The sequence below is a fragment of the Perognathus longimembris genome, chromosome 11, assembly GCF_023159225.1.
Source record: "Perognathus longimembris pacificus isolate PPM17 chromosome 11, ASM2315922v1, whole genome shotgun sequence".
Taxonomy (NCBI): Eukaryota; Metazoa; Chordata; class Mammalia; order Rodentia; family Heteromyidae; genus Perognathus; species Perognathus longimembris.
In genome coordinates this window covers 20,162,857-20,176,504 of record NC_063171.1, presented here as the reverse complement: position 1 = coordinate 20,176,504, position 13,648 = coordinate 20,162,857, and the positions used below count along the sequence as shown (strand labels likewise).

Below are 13,648 nucleotides of genomic sequence, written 5' to 3'. Positions count from 1 at the left end.
TCCACTTGTGCCTCTCATAGAGTTTTCCTCCTGAACTCCTGAAAATGAGTTGCCTGGTGCCTCTTCAGTCCTGGACCAACTCCTTGCCTGTGCCTAGCAATCCCATAAAAAGCTTTGCCTTCAGAAATGAGGTGGTCTGGAGGGTCTTGGGGACCAAGAGAGGTAATTGCTGTCCTGGAGTCCCTGAAGTGACAGGTTCCCACTCTGTGGGTAGGTGAACCTCTCTGAGTCTCAGAAGGATGTCATTGTTGCTGCCATTACCGAGGGCCACATGGATCGGACCATTTTCCATGGAGCTATCTTGACTATCTTCCCCGTCATTATGTACTTCTGGAAAAGGTAAGTATCTCCTATTACCTGATGACTGCCAAGCTAGAAAAACAGTTTTCATTCTTCCTCTGGGCCTGTGTCTCATTGTTACCAGTTTCATGGGATGACTAAGACTGTTCTGATCCTACTCAGCCTACTCTAGTCCTCACAGTGAATCCTGAACTAAAGAATGAAACCCTAAGGCTGGGAAGGTGGCTTAGTGGTAGAGTGCTTGTCTAGCATGCACGAAGCCCTGGGTTAGATACCTCAGCACCACATAAACAGAAAAAGCTGGAAGTGGTGCTGTGGCTCAAGAGGCAGAGTGCTAGCCTGGAGCAAAAAGAAGCTCAGGGACAGTGCTCAGGCCCTGAGCCCAAGCCCTAGGACTGGCAAAAAAAAAAGGAAGCCTGAATGGCACCAAAGACCAGTATTCTGGGTTTCCTATCTCTCTTCTTCCTGTGTGTAAATGGATCAAGGGTGTGAGTTTTTCTTAGCTAGGCTTCTTGCTTAGGAGTTGGCTAGGCTACAGCTCTTTGGGAGCAAATCTGTCAAGATGAACACAGTTGCTTAGACACAGGCGCCTCATATAGGGATGTGGCTAGAGGGATTTTCCATTGTGTCCAAGTCTAGTCAGTAGTTATCCCTGAGGGGCCATGGTTGTTTAATATTCTAATTTTCAAGCTGAGCTAGAAATGCAGAATTTGATCGTATCTTTCTCAAGTCTAAAGTGGCCAAGGTGGCAGTTAACTAGAAATTAAAACGTGGTGAGAAGATTGGAAAGGCTGAAATACAGAAATGAATCCATTAGAATGCCTACACAGTGAAAACAGCCCATACCCACTGACTGGTTCCTAAGCTTCTCTGCCAAGATCCTGGCTGAGAGGGAAGTCTGAGCTCTCTCTGCTGGTCACTGGCTCCCAGATCTCCCACAGCCATTGTTCATGTCCTTCATATAGGCCATGGCAGTGGCCAGAGGACAACTGGTTGAGGTTTCCCCAAGCATAGCTAAAGGAATGCTTGGATCACTATTAAATTCTGCCTTCTAGGGTTCTTGTCCTCCAAAAATAATTATTTTACTATCATAACAATTGTAAAGATTGCTAACAACAACTAATCTTTTTTTTGTTTGGTCGATTGGTGGGCTTGAACTCAGGGCCTGGGCACTGTCTCTGAGCTGTTTTGCTCAAGGCTGGTGCTCTTCTACTTTAAGCCACAGTGCCACTTCCAGTTTTCTGGTGCTTAATTGGTGACAAGAGTATCATGGAGACTCTTTTTCTCTTGGCTGGCTTTGAACTATGATCCTCAGATCTTAGCCTCCTGAGTGGCTAGGATTACAGGTATGAGCCATTGGTGCCTGGCCTAATATTTATTTTTTAAATCTTTAAAATAATTTTTTAATCCAGAATTGAACATACACAAAAATCTTACATCAAGATAAGTAATTAGCATCTTGACTCCTCATTGCTATCTAGCACTTAATTTTAGTGCTTCTAACCAGGACTAAAAACAAGCTCATCCTGAGACCTTTGGAAGGATCAGAAACTTTTAGGAAATATATGTGTCTTCTGGCTTGGTTTAAATCTCAGCTCCCTCCACATGAATTTTGAAAGATCTTAGTTGTTTCAGAGAAATTTCAAATTCTGGTGTCGTTGGTTCTTTTCTACCTTTCCCATAATCTCAAAAAGAGGTTTACACTGTGCAAACCATGTTGGTATGTGCTATCCCCAGTGAAGAGATCATCGCCACCAAAGATTACAAAGAACAGATGGTCTCTAACAGCCCTCTGAGGTGGAGTAGGCACCGTATTGTATCCCTGCTTTCCACAAGGACAATGAGGTTCAGAGGAGCTAAGAGACAAGGTAAAACCAGGATTACAAACTAGGTCTTCTAGTCACTTACCACCACTAATAATGCTAGTATGACTTACTGGAAGTTCCAAGAGGGAAAGAAACTCTGTTCAGACTGCCACTGTGGCTTGGTGGTAGAGTGCTTGCCCAGCATACATGAAGCCTTGGATTTGATTCCTCAGTACCACATATACAGAGAAAGGCAGAAGTGGTGCTGTGGTTCAAGTGGTAGAGCACTAGCCTTAAACAAAAGAAACTCAGGGACAGTGCCCAAGCCTGGAGAGGAGGGGGAGGAGGACGGGGAGCGGGAAGGGGAGAAGGAAGAGGAGGAGAAGAAAGAAGAGGAGGAGAGAACTCTGTTCAGATATGGAGCAGGAGAAATCAACAGTAATAGAATGCTCTGCCCCATAAAGGGAGGGGGGTGTGATCACAAGACCACCAAAGCCAAGGGAGCACAGAAAGTAAATCCGGTCTTAGCCAGAACTGACCAAAGTAGTGGGGGAAGGGGGAATAGGGAGTGGTCCAATCCCGGGGCTGGCTGAAGGCAAAGATAACAAAGAGCTAGGTAAACAAGGGAAGAAGCTATGGCAAATGTGCAGAGGGCTTCATGGAGCAAGAGTTCACAGGCCACAGGGAGTGCATGAGTCTGAGAAACCTTGGTGTATTCCAGGAGTGTGGTGGTGGAGTCAGGCACTCAGGAACCAGTCAGACACTGTCTGTACTAGGAGGCACTGGATAGAGAGATTTGATGCCTTCCCTAAAGGGTATCAGGTACCAGATTTTTATACGCTGATGCTCGTGAGTATCCCAGAGATTAAATGGCAGCCTGAACTTTGGCATAGCAAGTTCTTCACAGGCTTCTGGTGGTTCCAGAAGCAAGTCCTGCCCAGGCCAGGCCCTCACTGAAGCCACGTCTGCACAAAGAAGAAGCCTCAGGAGCAAGGCCTCTGACAGGTGGCACTCCGAGATCAGCATCCTCTCCCTTTCTCTGTTGAACACCTACCTACACTATGAGCACTGGGCCCACCCAGTTTTGCCCCCATGACAACAAGCCATTCTTCCCACAGGTTTTGTTCCTGGAAGGCAGCCTGTTCTTACTTTCACTATGTAGGAAAGGTGAGCAAGGAGAGAAAGACTCTTCCCAGAACAACATACAAGAGCCCTGTTTGGAATGTAGGTAAGCTCCACCATGATGCACAGTCCTTTTCTCTAGCCACTGAGACTTGTGATGAGAGACTAACTAACTCTAAGACCTTACAAAGGGCTGGGAGTGTTTGCTGGCAAGGTGGGCATCTCCTTAACTTGACTTTCAGAAAAACAAGAGTGTTGACCCATGAGCTTCTCCCCAGTCCACGTGGAGGTGGTTACATGCTTCATAGTTATTTATGAACTTCTTGTTCTAAGTGGCTCCATTAAAGTCTACCATCCCAGAAGTAGAGATGTGGCTCAAGAGATGGAGTGCTAGGCTTGAGCAAAAAAGCCAAGTGAGTTCAAGTCCCAGTACCAGCATAAAGGAAAACAGAAATAAATAAACTCTTGCATCTGAAAAGAGCCAATTTGATACAGAGATACGTGGGAAAAATAATTAAAAGCTAGATACATGATATAGCTTTAATGTGATATATGTACATATATTATCATACTTCTACATAAAGCTTTAGGAAAGCATAGAAATAAACTCAGAGATAAAATATAAATAAGCTTATATCTCAGTGGTGTGATTATGAAGGATTTATATATTTATATTAATCTATATATGTCAGTGTATATACGTGTATATGTATGTGATTTATGTGTATATGATGTACCTATCTGATGAATGTATGTATGCACATTAGCTTTTCTTGGCACAAATCCATACTTGCACTAATGAAATTTTCGTAAATGAGAAGGGGTGGGCAGGGCAGTACCTGGTGAGGACAAGGAATGTTAAAGACAGCAAGTGACTTCGCTATGATAGGGCCAAGCATTCCCCTGGTCAAGCTCAAACCTGCTTTCTTGTCATGTCTATATACCCAGATGGCTGTATACCTCTGCTCCCACACCAGCTGCCACATATGTGCATCCCACCTTATGCTAAGACTACAAATGAGTACCCTGGAGACTGAAGTCCATGCGAACAGCTGGGGAAACAAGGCTGGCTGGCTAGACAGCCTGACTCCTGCCCCCCTGAGACACATTTCACTTCAATAGGAAGAAAATCACCTACCTCCATAGCTGAAGTGACTAATAATACATGAACATCACTCAGTATCCTTGTTTTTCTGCCTTGCAAAATGTTGCAGCAACAGCAAAGAACCAGCAACCTCTTTAGAACTTAGGGCAAAATGTCCTTGTGAGTGAGAGGACTTATTTAGGATGGGGATAGGGACAGAGAATGAAGAAGAAATAGTAAGAAACAAAGGAGAGGTGGGTAGGTAGGGCAGGCAAACAGTATTCAGGTAGATGGATAAAGGGATGCCCTTTAGTGGAAGCCAAGGAGGTCCCAGCCTTTGGTTTAGTTCCTATATCTGATCTCCAAAGAAGTAAATTCCCAAATTCTCTTCTGGTTTCAAGAGGAAGAGAAGGGGGGGTAGCTAGATGCCTTGAATTAAGGGGTCAAGGTCCCAAGTCTGCAGGGTTTCAGCTTGAGCTGAAGGGTCTTAAACATTACTTCCACCCTTAGCCCCAGATCACTGATCAGAGGATCAAGGTTTGGATCTAGATAGCATCTGTTTATGTGCATCCTGGCATCTGCGAATATGAGACATGATACTTTAGTAGGAGGTTGATTCTGTCCGCTCTTCTTAATGAGCTCCCTTCTTCTTTCCCCAGGTGACCATTCTCATGCTGTCTTAAGGTTTTCCTTAAACAGAGGGCTTGAGTGGTTACGGCCTCAACACCAACAGCGGGATGTACTAAGTCCCATTCAGAACTGTGAGTTGGAACCCCACTCGTAGACAGTTGACAGTCTGTTTATGAGATCTTCCCCCTAAATGGGAAGTGACTTGCTCGAGGTCACACAGCTTGTGAGTGGCAGACATGAATGACATGTCTTTCTTCTGGTCTCTCTAGGGCTCTGCAGGCTTTGTCTTGTCTGCATAATCATGTGATTTTTTTTTTTTTTTTGGCAGTAGTAGAGCTTGAATTCAAATCCTTGTGCTTACTAGGCAGATACTGAGCCATGCCTCCAGCCCATCTTCTTGACTCATTTCTGGATCCTTGAAGGTGCTATTAGTTTTTTGTTGTGTCTACTACTCTGCCCATTTCAGGCATGATGCGCAAGCTTTAATGACCATTGTAACATCCCAATAGTTGCTTTCCCCACACACAGCTTGAACAGTGCCTCTGTTCCACACTCTACTTTCTGGAGGCTTCTGCTGAGTTTCTCACCTCTCAGACATTTTCTTCTCTCTCTTCAGTTTCAAGGAGTCAATTTCACACTCAACAACACTAACCATGCCTTTGATTTTACATGGTCTCTCCCAATAACCCTTTACTTTCCATTCCAATTATCAGCTTTGACTTGAGGAGAAAGTTAGGAATAGTGCTTTACTGTTTCTCATAGGCATAGAATATCAGCTTGTAGGTACCACTTACATGTACATCTTTTCCTGTAGCCTGATGGGGAAGGTCCCTATGAAGCACAACCCCTGGCACATGAACCCAAGCAACCCTAAGGCCTTGTGATTCTGGTGTTCACTTCCTATTTCTTTTTACTCCCAAGGTTTATATATACAGGCACCATATTCGTTATATCTAGATTGTCTCAGGGAACAAAACAATATTGCAGCATACAAGTCTCCTTTTCTAAATATAAACAAGTGGCACAACAGCTTGACATTTATTCATCCAACCCTTCCCAGGAGGGAAATCTCTTCTGGATTAATTCTCCCCCATGCGCAGCTCCTCCAACCATGTCTGTGTTATAAACTATGATTCTGTCTCTTTGTATTTCTCTTTAGCTTCCTCTAGCAACCTCACCCAACTGAAAGCTGCATCTTCTAATGTGCAGCTGAATCCTGCCCAGGGGTAGGCATGAGCCAGAAAATCCTCTTCTTCAATCAGAGCTGCTGTGTTCAAGCATCCAGTTGGAGATGAGATAAATATTCCAGAGTCTTCGCTTCGAGTCCTGACACTCCTACATGTAGAACCAAGCTGACCTGCTGCCTCTAGAGTCAGGTAGTTAGGAAGAAATTTCTCTGTGGCTATCCTTATTCACCTCCAATGGGAACAGGCACATTTAGGAAGTTGAAATCCCAGCTGCACTTTCCAGTAGACTGGTATTGCTGGAGGAAGAGTGCTCCAGATGATTGTTTTTTTTTTTCCCAACTCCCCACGTATTCCAGCTCTAAGAGCAAGAAGCATATGGTGGAAAAAGCAGATCCAGTATGCTTGGCAAAATACTGATAGAAAACTCAGAAATCATTGCAGGCTGCCAAACTCTGACTGAGCCTATCTCACTTCTGTACAAGCATCAGGGCTCTGGGAAGGTCCACAGGGGCCATGGGAACCACAGTTGAGTACCACCAAAAGGTTGCTTGAAGGCCAACGTTATAGGCAGCAACCTCTACGAATGGCAGGTCTGGTTTCCCTACTAGCTCTTCCACCTGCTCAGAATTGCTCTGAGACTTCTTTCCACAAGAACTTAGAGCTTCCCCAATATTATTTGCCTGTGGTAGTACCTGAGAAACAAACCTGGAAAGACAATGCAGGACTTCACAGGTCTTAAGCTTTGGGGCAAGATGATATTAAGTCCATGGGAAGCCCTGTTCTGAAGGAAGGGTATTAAGTCTAGTCATTGTTGCCCCTAAAAGAAATAACAACCTGGCAGTAGTGGAACTGTAGATGCCTCATTGCTATTGTGATAACTTGCTATGCTTTTTTTCCCTAGGCATAAATCAACCTATACCAAAAAGGAGAAGAAGTAATCAAGTCAACAGAGGCAAATCATCTCTCAGAATCCACACAACATTGACAGAGCCTTTTCCGGTCAGAATAATATGCCTTGGCACCATCTTCCCCTGGAAATATCAAGGAAGGGAGTGGGGGTAACAGTCAGATACAGCAGGACAAACTGTGGTGGGTAAGATATGGCTGAGAGCAAGAGAGAATGAATCTCTGCTCTTCTAGGGATCTCTGCTTTTCCAACCCTGAGATATAACAGAGATTGTCTTTTCTGTGTGCTAAAGGAAACTGTTATAAAATAATGATCTAATGTGGTGAAAACAGTAAGAAAAATGACTTAGATGAGAATCCAGTTGGCATTGACAGTACAACCAACAGTCACCTAGGGCTTGCCCCTCACAGACATAGGCTGTATAATTTGATTGGGCAGATTCCACTTTCTGTTTTTCTTTCTACTTTCAGTATTGAACACAGTAGCATGCAGATATTAGTTGCCCATACATATGAATCAAGTGAAGGAGTAGACTGGATTGTGAAAGGTGCTGCAAATGCAGGAGAGAAAATAGGATGTGAAGTTTATACTGACCTATCGCTAGAAAATCACTAAACACACGCGACCAAGAAAATACCATATTTTCAACAAGGAAAATATATTTCCTTGATGTAAATTTGTGTGTAGGTATAGGTGCACATGCATGTGTGCTGGTAATGGAACTTAAACTCAGAGTTTGGGCATTGTCCTTAGCTTTTTCAGTCAAGGTTGGCACACTATCACTTGGGCCACAGCTAAACACTTGGCTTTTTGCCCATTAATTGAAGACAAGAGTCCCAGACTTACCTGCTCATTCTGGTGTTGAACTGTGGTCCTCAGATATCAGTCTCCTGAGTAGCTAGGTTTACAGGCTTGATGGAACTTTTTTTATAGTTTAATAATTATGAACTTCAAGAATTGTTTGTTTTGTCTTAGAAAATTCACAGAGCCCATTCATAATAAAGAATAGTCACTGAGAGAGTCAAAGAAAGCTGAGAGATCTGCCTCCATCATTAGACCAACCTTTTCCAATGAGCTCATCGGAGTGACATGAAGTCTCACCTTTCACCAGAAGTATGAAGACATCTGTTCCTCATGAGTGCTTCCTGCTGACAGGAGTGTTGTACCTAGAGAAGGGGACAGCTGTATGCACAGCACCTCAGGGCACTAGCCCTCACCTCTGCCGCTCAGCCAGAGCTGCAGGTCATTAACCAAAATAAAAGGTTTCCATATTTGTTACCACGGGCCTGCAACCCTCTGCTTATGGGAAGGGATACAGGGAAAACAGTAGGTTGCTCCTCAGAGGGTTTTCAGGGTCATTTTCAATTCAAAAGTTTAGTAGACATTAGCATTTGCCACGTGGGATTGAGACCACAGAGAGCTGATCTCATCATGTGACTGGGATACCTGGATCTGACCCAGAGTCCAAAGTAGGAGCCCTGGTGCTATTTTAGACTTCAAGGTTTTCCATAAGGCAGAATGGTTTTATATCTTGTTTCTGTTCCTGAGTAATGCTGTAATTCTCATTAAATTTCTTACCCTTACAAAGTCCTTAGCACCCTAATATGTGAAACCGTGGTTGGCAGACACCTTCTAGAGTCATTTGAGGACTAACTTGAAGTAATGTAGGTCATGTGCATATCACAGGGCCAACCACATAGTTGGAAGTTGGGGCAATGGTTGCTGTCTCTTTTTCCATCTTTTTCCTAAGCTTCCCAGAACACAAGGAAGTTGTTGAACACAATGGAATGTTAATTCCTAGGTCAATTCCAAATGCATTTCTCCAAAACACTGCATCAGTGTGGGGTAAGGGTAGAATGGTCAGGGCATCACAACTCTAATTCCTAATACTCATGTGGTCTTTGAAGGGGGTTCATATAAGTTTACAGTCAATAGTGAACAAACAAGACTTCTGATTGTCTTAAGTGCTCACCCCAAGCTCTAATAGATACTTTGAAAATAGCAGCCTTCCATTGAATAGTTACTATGTGAGAGCTGGAAGAGGAAGAAACCTCATTCTGCAGGTGAGATAGTTAAGGGGAAAAAAGAGGTCAGATGGCATCCAAGACTTAGAAGATGGCATGTAGCTTTAAGATCTGTGATTCTTCATGGTGCCATGCTGAGATTCTATTCCAAAAGCTATTTTATGTAAATGTCAGAGGGAAATCAAGGATTTTAAAGTGATCCATTTTCCCCAGGAATTGTGCTTGTCCCAGAATGTGGGTTTGAGGTAACAGAAGTGAGAACAGACAAAAAAGACTGGAGAGTTGTAGACTTGCTAGACTTAGCAAATAAAAATACAAGACACCTCTATCACTAGATGAATAGAGAAAGAATATGTTGTAGAGAGTAGAAAAAGAGCCTGGTTAGGCAATTAAGAAAAGATTCCTCCCCTAGAGGTTCTTCAACCCCTCACCATGGCCTTGAGCAGTCCAGTATGCAAACTCCTAGACATATCACTATGGGCTTGAGCAGTCTCACATGAGACCCCCTGGACATCACGTGATGACTCATTTTCCCTGGAAGACTTGCACGTGAACAGCAAGAGGTATGTGCTGGAATGGGCACACAGCAGAGGGGCTAAAGGAGCATGGAGAGTTTAGGCAGGCCATGTGGAGCCTCTGATTGGGTCTTGGAACTGTTGGCCTTCAGGCTGTCCAGTGATCTTGAGGGTCATGTAATTCTCTACTGGAGACACCTTACTAATCCCTGCACAAAACAGACCAGATGGTATCCTAATGAGCTCTGCTTATCTTTTCCTTCAATAAATGTTTGCATTTTACTTCTCCCTCTCTCTCTGTGGAAGTAATTCTTAGAGACACAGGACCCCTTCCAGGCATTGCAGTTTTTCAGTAACAAGGTAGGAAGTGGGAGTGATGGTATACATTTATAATTCCAGCAGTCAGGAGGCTGAGGCAGGAAAACAAAAAGTTTGAGACTAGCCTGAGCTACATAGCTCAGGTGGCTTCACAATTACTGTGGAGACACAATTGGGATAATAGGTAGCTATGATTTTAAAAAAAAGGAAATGCTGTGATCTTGTAGCAACATGGATTAGCTTGGAGGATGTTATATTAAATTAAATAAGCCAGGCACTAAGAGACAAATTTATGATCTCATGTGGAGGCTGTCTCATAGAAGGAAGCAGTAACTTGCTGATGGCTCATGCCTATGATCCTAGCTACTCAGGAGACTGAGACCTGAGGACTGCAGTTAGAACCCAGTCCACCAGGAAAGTCTATGAAACTCTTACCTCCAATTAAACATCCAGAAATGGAGATATAGCTCAAGTGGCAGAGTGCCAGCCTTGAGCCAAAAAGCTAAGGGACAACACCTAGGCCTTGAGTTCAAGCCCCAATACTAGCACAAAAGAAGAAGCAGGATGGGGGTGTGAAGGGAGAAGGAAAGAGAAAGCAGATAAGGAGAAGGAGGAAAAGAAACAATAGAATATTGGTTGTCAGAGGCTAGGAAAGGGTCATGGGGAGAGACAGAATGGTTGGCAGTACACGGGTGCCCTTAAATAGAAGAAATAAACTTTAATATTATAAAGCACAGTAGGTATGTATTGTCAACAGATGTTAATTATACATACATTGGTAATAGTTTTTTAATAATGTAGGTGTGCACATGTGTACATACTCATGTGCTGATACTGAGGCTTGAACTCAAGGTTGAGTGCCATTCCTTAGCTTTTTTGCTCAAGACTGTCACTCTGCTATTTGAGCTGCAATTTCAGTTCCAATAGAAAAGTTTTGGGGTGTTTCAAAGACAAATTATAAATGTTTAAAGCAATGGGTATGTCAATACCATGCTCTGATCACAAACATTGTAGACATATATGGAAATATCACACTGTAACCCCACAAATATATACAATTATCAATTAAAAATAAGACATATAGAACATTTAGCCAAATGTGAATTTCTGGATTTTTTTTTGCCAGTCCTGGGGCTTGAACTCAGGGCCTGAGCACTGTCCCTGGCTTCTTTTTGCTCAAGGCTGGCACTCTACCACCTGAGCCATTGAATTTCTGATAATGAGTAATATTTTAGATAAGTATTCCAAATGTTGCATGAGAGAGACTTGTATTGAAAACACTATTTGTTCTTCACTTGAAATTCAGTTCAGCTAATATTTGTTCTTATAACTCTCCAAAAATAAGATATGCTGTGGAAATTCAATGCAATACCCATTAATATCCCAACACCATTCTTTAATGAAATAGAGGAAGCAATCCAGAAATTCATATGGAACAATAAAAGACCTAGAATAGCAAAAACACTCCTAAGCAGAAAGAACAGTGCTGGAGGAATTACAATACCCAACTTCAAGCTGTATTATAAAGCTATAGTAATAAAAACAGCTTGGTATTGGCACCGGAACAGGCCTGAAGACCAATGGAACAGAATTGAAGACCCAGAATTGAACCCACAGAACTACGCCTACTTAATCTTTGATAAAGGAGCTAAAACAATACTATGGAAGAAAGATAGCCTCTTTAACAAGTGGTGCTGGCAAAACTGGCTCAACACATGCAACAAACTAAAACTAGATCCTTATATATCACCCTGCACCAAAATCAATTCCAAATGGATTAAAGACCTTGAAATCAAAACAGGCACCCTGAAAACACTAAAGGAAGGAGTAGGAGAAACACTTGGGCTCCTTGGCACAGGACAGAACTTCCTTAACAAAGACCCTGAAAGGCTACAAATCAAAGAAAGTTTGGACAAATGGGACTGCATCAAACTGCAGAGCTTCTGCACGGCAAAGGACATAGCTCTCAAGATAAACAGAAAGCCCACAGACTGGGAGAAGATCTTTACCGGACATTCAACAGACAAAGGCCTCATCTCTAAAATATATGCAGAACTAAAAAAATTACCTTCTTCCAAAACAAAACCACAAAGAACCAATAGCCCCCTCATCAAGTGGGCTAAAGACTTACAAAGAAACTTCTCTGATGAGGAAATGAGAATGGCCAATAGGCATATGAAAAAATGCTCTACATCACTGGCCATAAAGGAAATGCAAATCAAAACAACATTGAGATTCCATCTCACCCCAGCAAGAATGTCATATATCAAGAAAACTGATCCCTAAGAGGGAGAGAAAGATGGCGCCGAAACAATAGGGAGGCACCCCGACTCGCACCAACTGAATAGCGAGCTGGGAACTCCAACACCCAACACTCCACCAAGAACCCAGCAAAACCAGCATCCAGAAGCAGTGGAGAAACGCAGGAAAACAAAAAGGAGCAAAAAAGAAGAACCGAAAACCTACACGAAGCCGGAGATTAATCGGGGCACCCTCCCCCCACCAGCCGGCCCTGGCACAAACAGGGTCAGGCTGGGAAAGGGAAACCCGGCGATCAGCAGACAGGTTGCCAGGAGCGCAGAATCCATATAGCGGGAGACCCCAAGGACACAAAGCAGGGTGCGGACCAAGACACACCCGGCAGCGACGAGAAGTTCGGGTCCACACCGGATTCAGACAAGGGAACCCAGCGCGGCAGAAAGAGGGAACGGGGGAGCCACCACGACACTTCGCCAACCCCTGAAGGGCCAACGGCGGCGCGGGACACACACACAAAGCAGCAAAAGTGAGTCCCCCATAATCCCTTCCCCCAACGGGAGACCCAAGCCCGACAAAGAAGCTATAGCTCCCTCCCTCCCCCTCCCCACTCCCGTGGGAACAAAGGACCCCCAAATCAGGCGGGAAGCTCCCATCAGGCGCTGGGAAGCCAGTCTAGCAGGGGAAGGGCGGAACAGCCCCAAGCCCCCAAAGGTTCCTGAGCTGGCAGAACCGGCCCCGTCCCCTTCCCAACAGGGGCCGGGGACGGCCGGCAGGGCAAGCCCCACCCGAGGCGCCTAGACCTTGCGGACTCTTACAACTAAAATCACAGGCGCTGGTGGGCAATACCAGCCCAGCAGGGTCACCTGAGCCTGATCTCGTTCCCCCTCCTCACAGTGGAGGCGAGGTCTGAGGGTGCCAAGCCACACCCGGACAGTCGATCCCACTGGGCCCCACACATACTGCCTCCCCCCCCAACGGACTCGCGGGAGGGCGCAAGCACAACCCAACAACCCAGGGCTCGCTCTGGGAGGCAGACCCCACTTAAGTGCCTGTTGTAGGGGACTCACAGTGCACAGGAGGACGGGGCCCCGGCGAAAGCGCCCGCTCTGGTAGGCGTGCCCTGCACTGGTGGGCGGGGCCACAGCGACAGCACCTGCTGCCGCAGACACGCCTACACAGAAGGGAGGGAAGATCTACACAGACTTCCAGATGCGCAAATCACAAAGAAACATAACTCAGTTCATCAAAGGACAAGCCAACTCGCCAGCTCCAAAAAGCAGCACGACTGGAGAGGAGATGGAGAATAAAAAAGCAAATGAGGACATGTTAACAGGAATGATCGAAACCGTCAGAAATGAAATCAGAAAACAATTCCAGGAGTTTAGAGCGGAAATCTGGAAGGACACCCAGGAAGCCAAGAAAGAAATGGAAGCAAAAATGGATACAATGCAAGCCTCGTTTAAAGAAATGGAAGCAAAAATGGATACAATGCAAGCC

General features: G+C 44.6%; 1 protein-coding gene across 1 annotated transcript in view; it reads left to right on the top strand.

Moving 5' to 3' along the window:
• Rgsl1 (regulator of G protein signaling like 1) overlaps positions 1–7,650 on the top strand; it is a 110,975-nt gene extending 103,325 nt beyond the window's left edge. Inside the window, exons 18-22 of the mRNA XM_048358176.1 lie at positions 215–339; positions 3,224–3,333; positions 4,971–5,072; positions 6,101–6,167; positions 7,506–7,650. Coding sequence (XP_048214133.1) covers positions 215–339; positions 3,224–3,333; positions 4,971–5,072; positions 6,101–6,167; positions 7,506–7,650 — 549 coding nt within the window. The remainder of the gene's footprint in view (positions 1–214; positions 340–3,223; positions 3,334–4,970; positions 5,073–6,100; positions 6,168–7,505) is intronic.
• Positions 7,651–13,648: the final 5,998 nt, after the last annotated feature.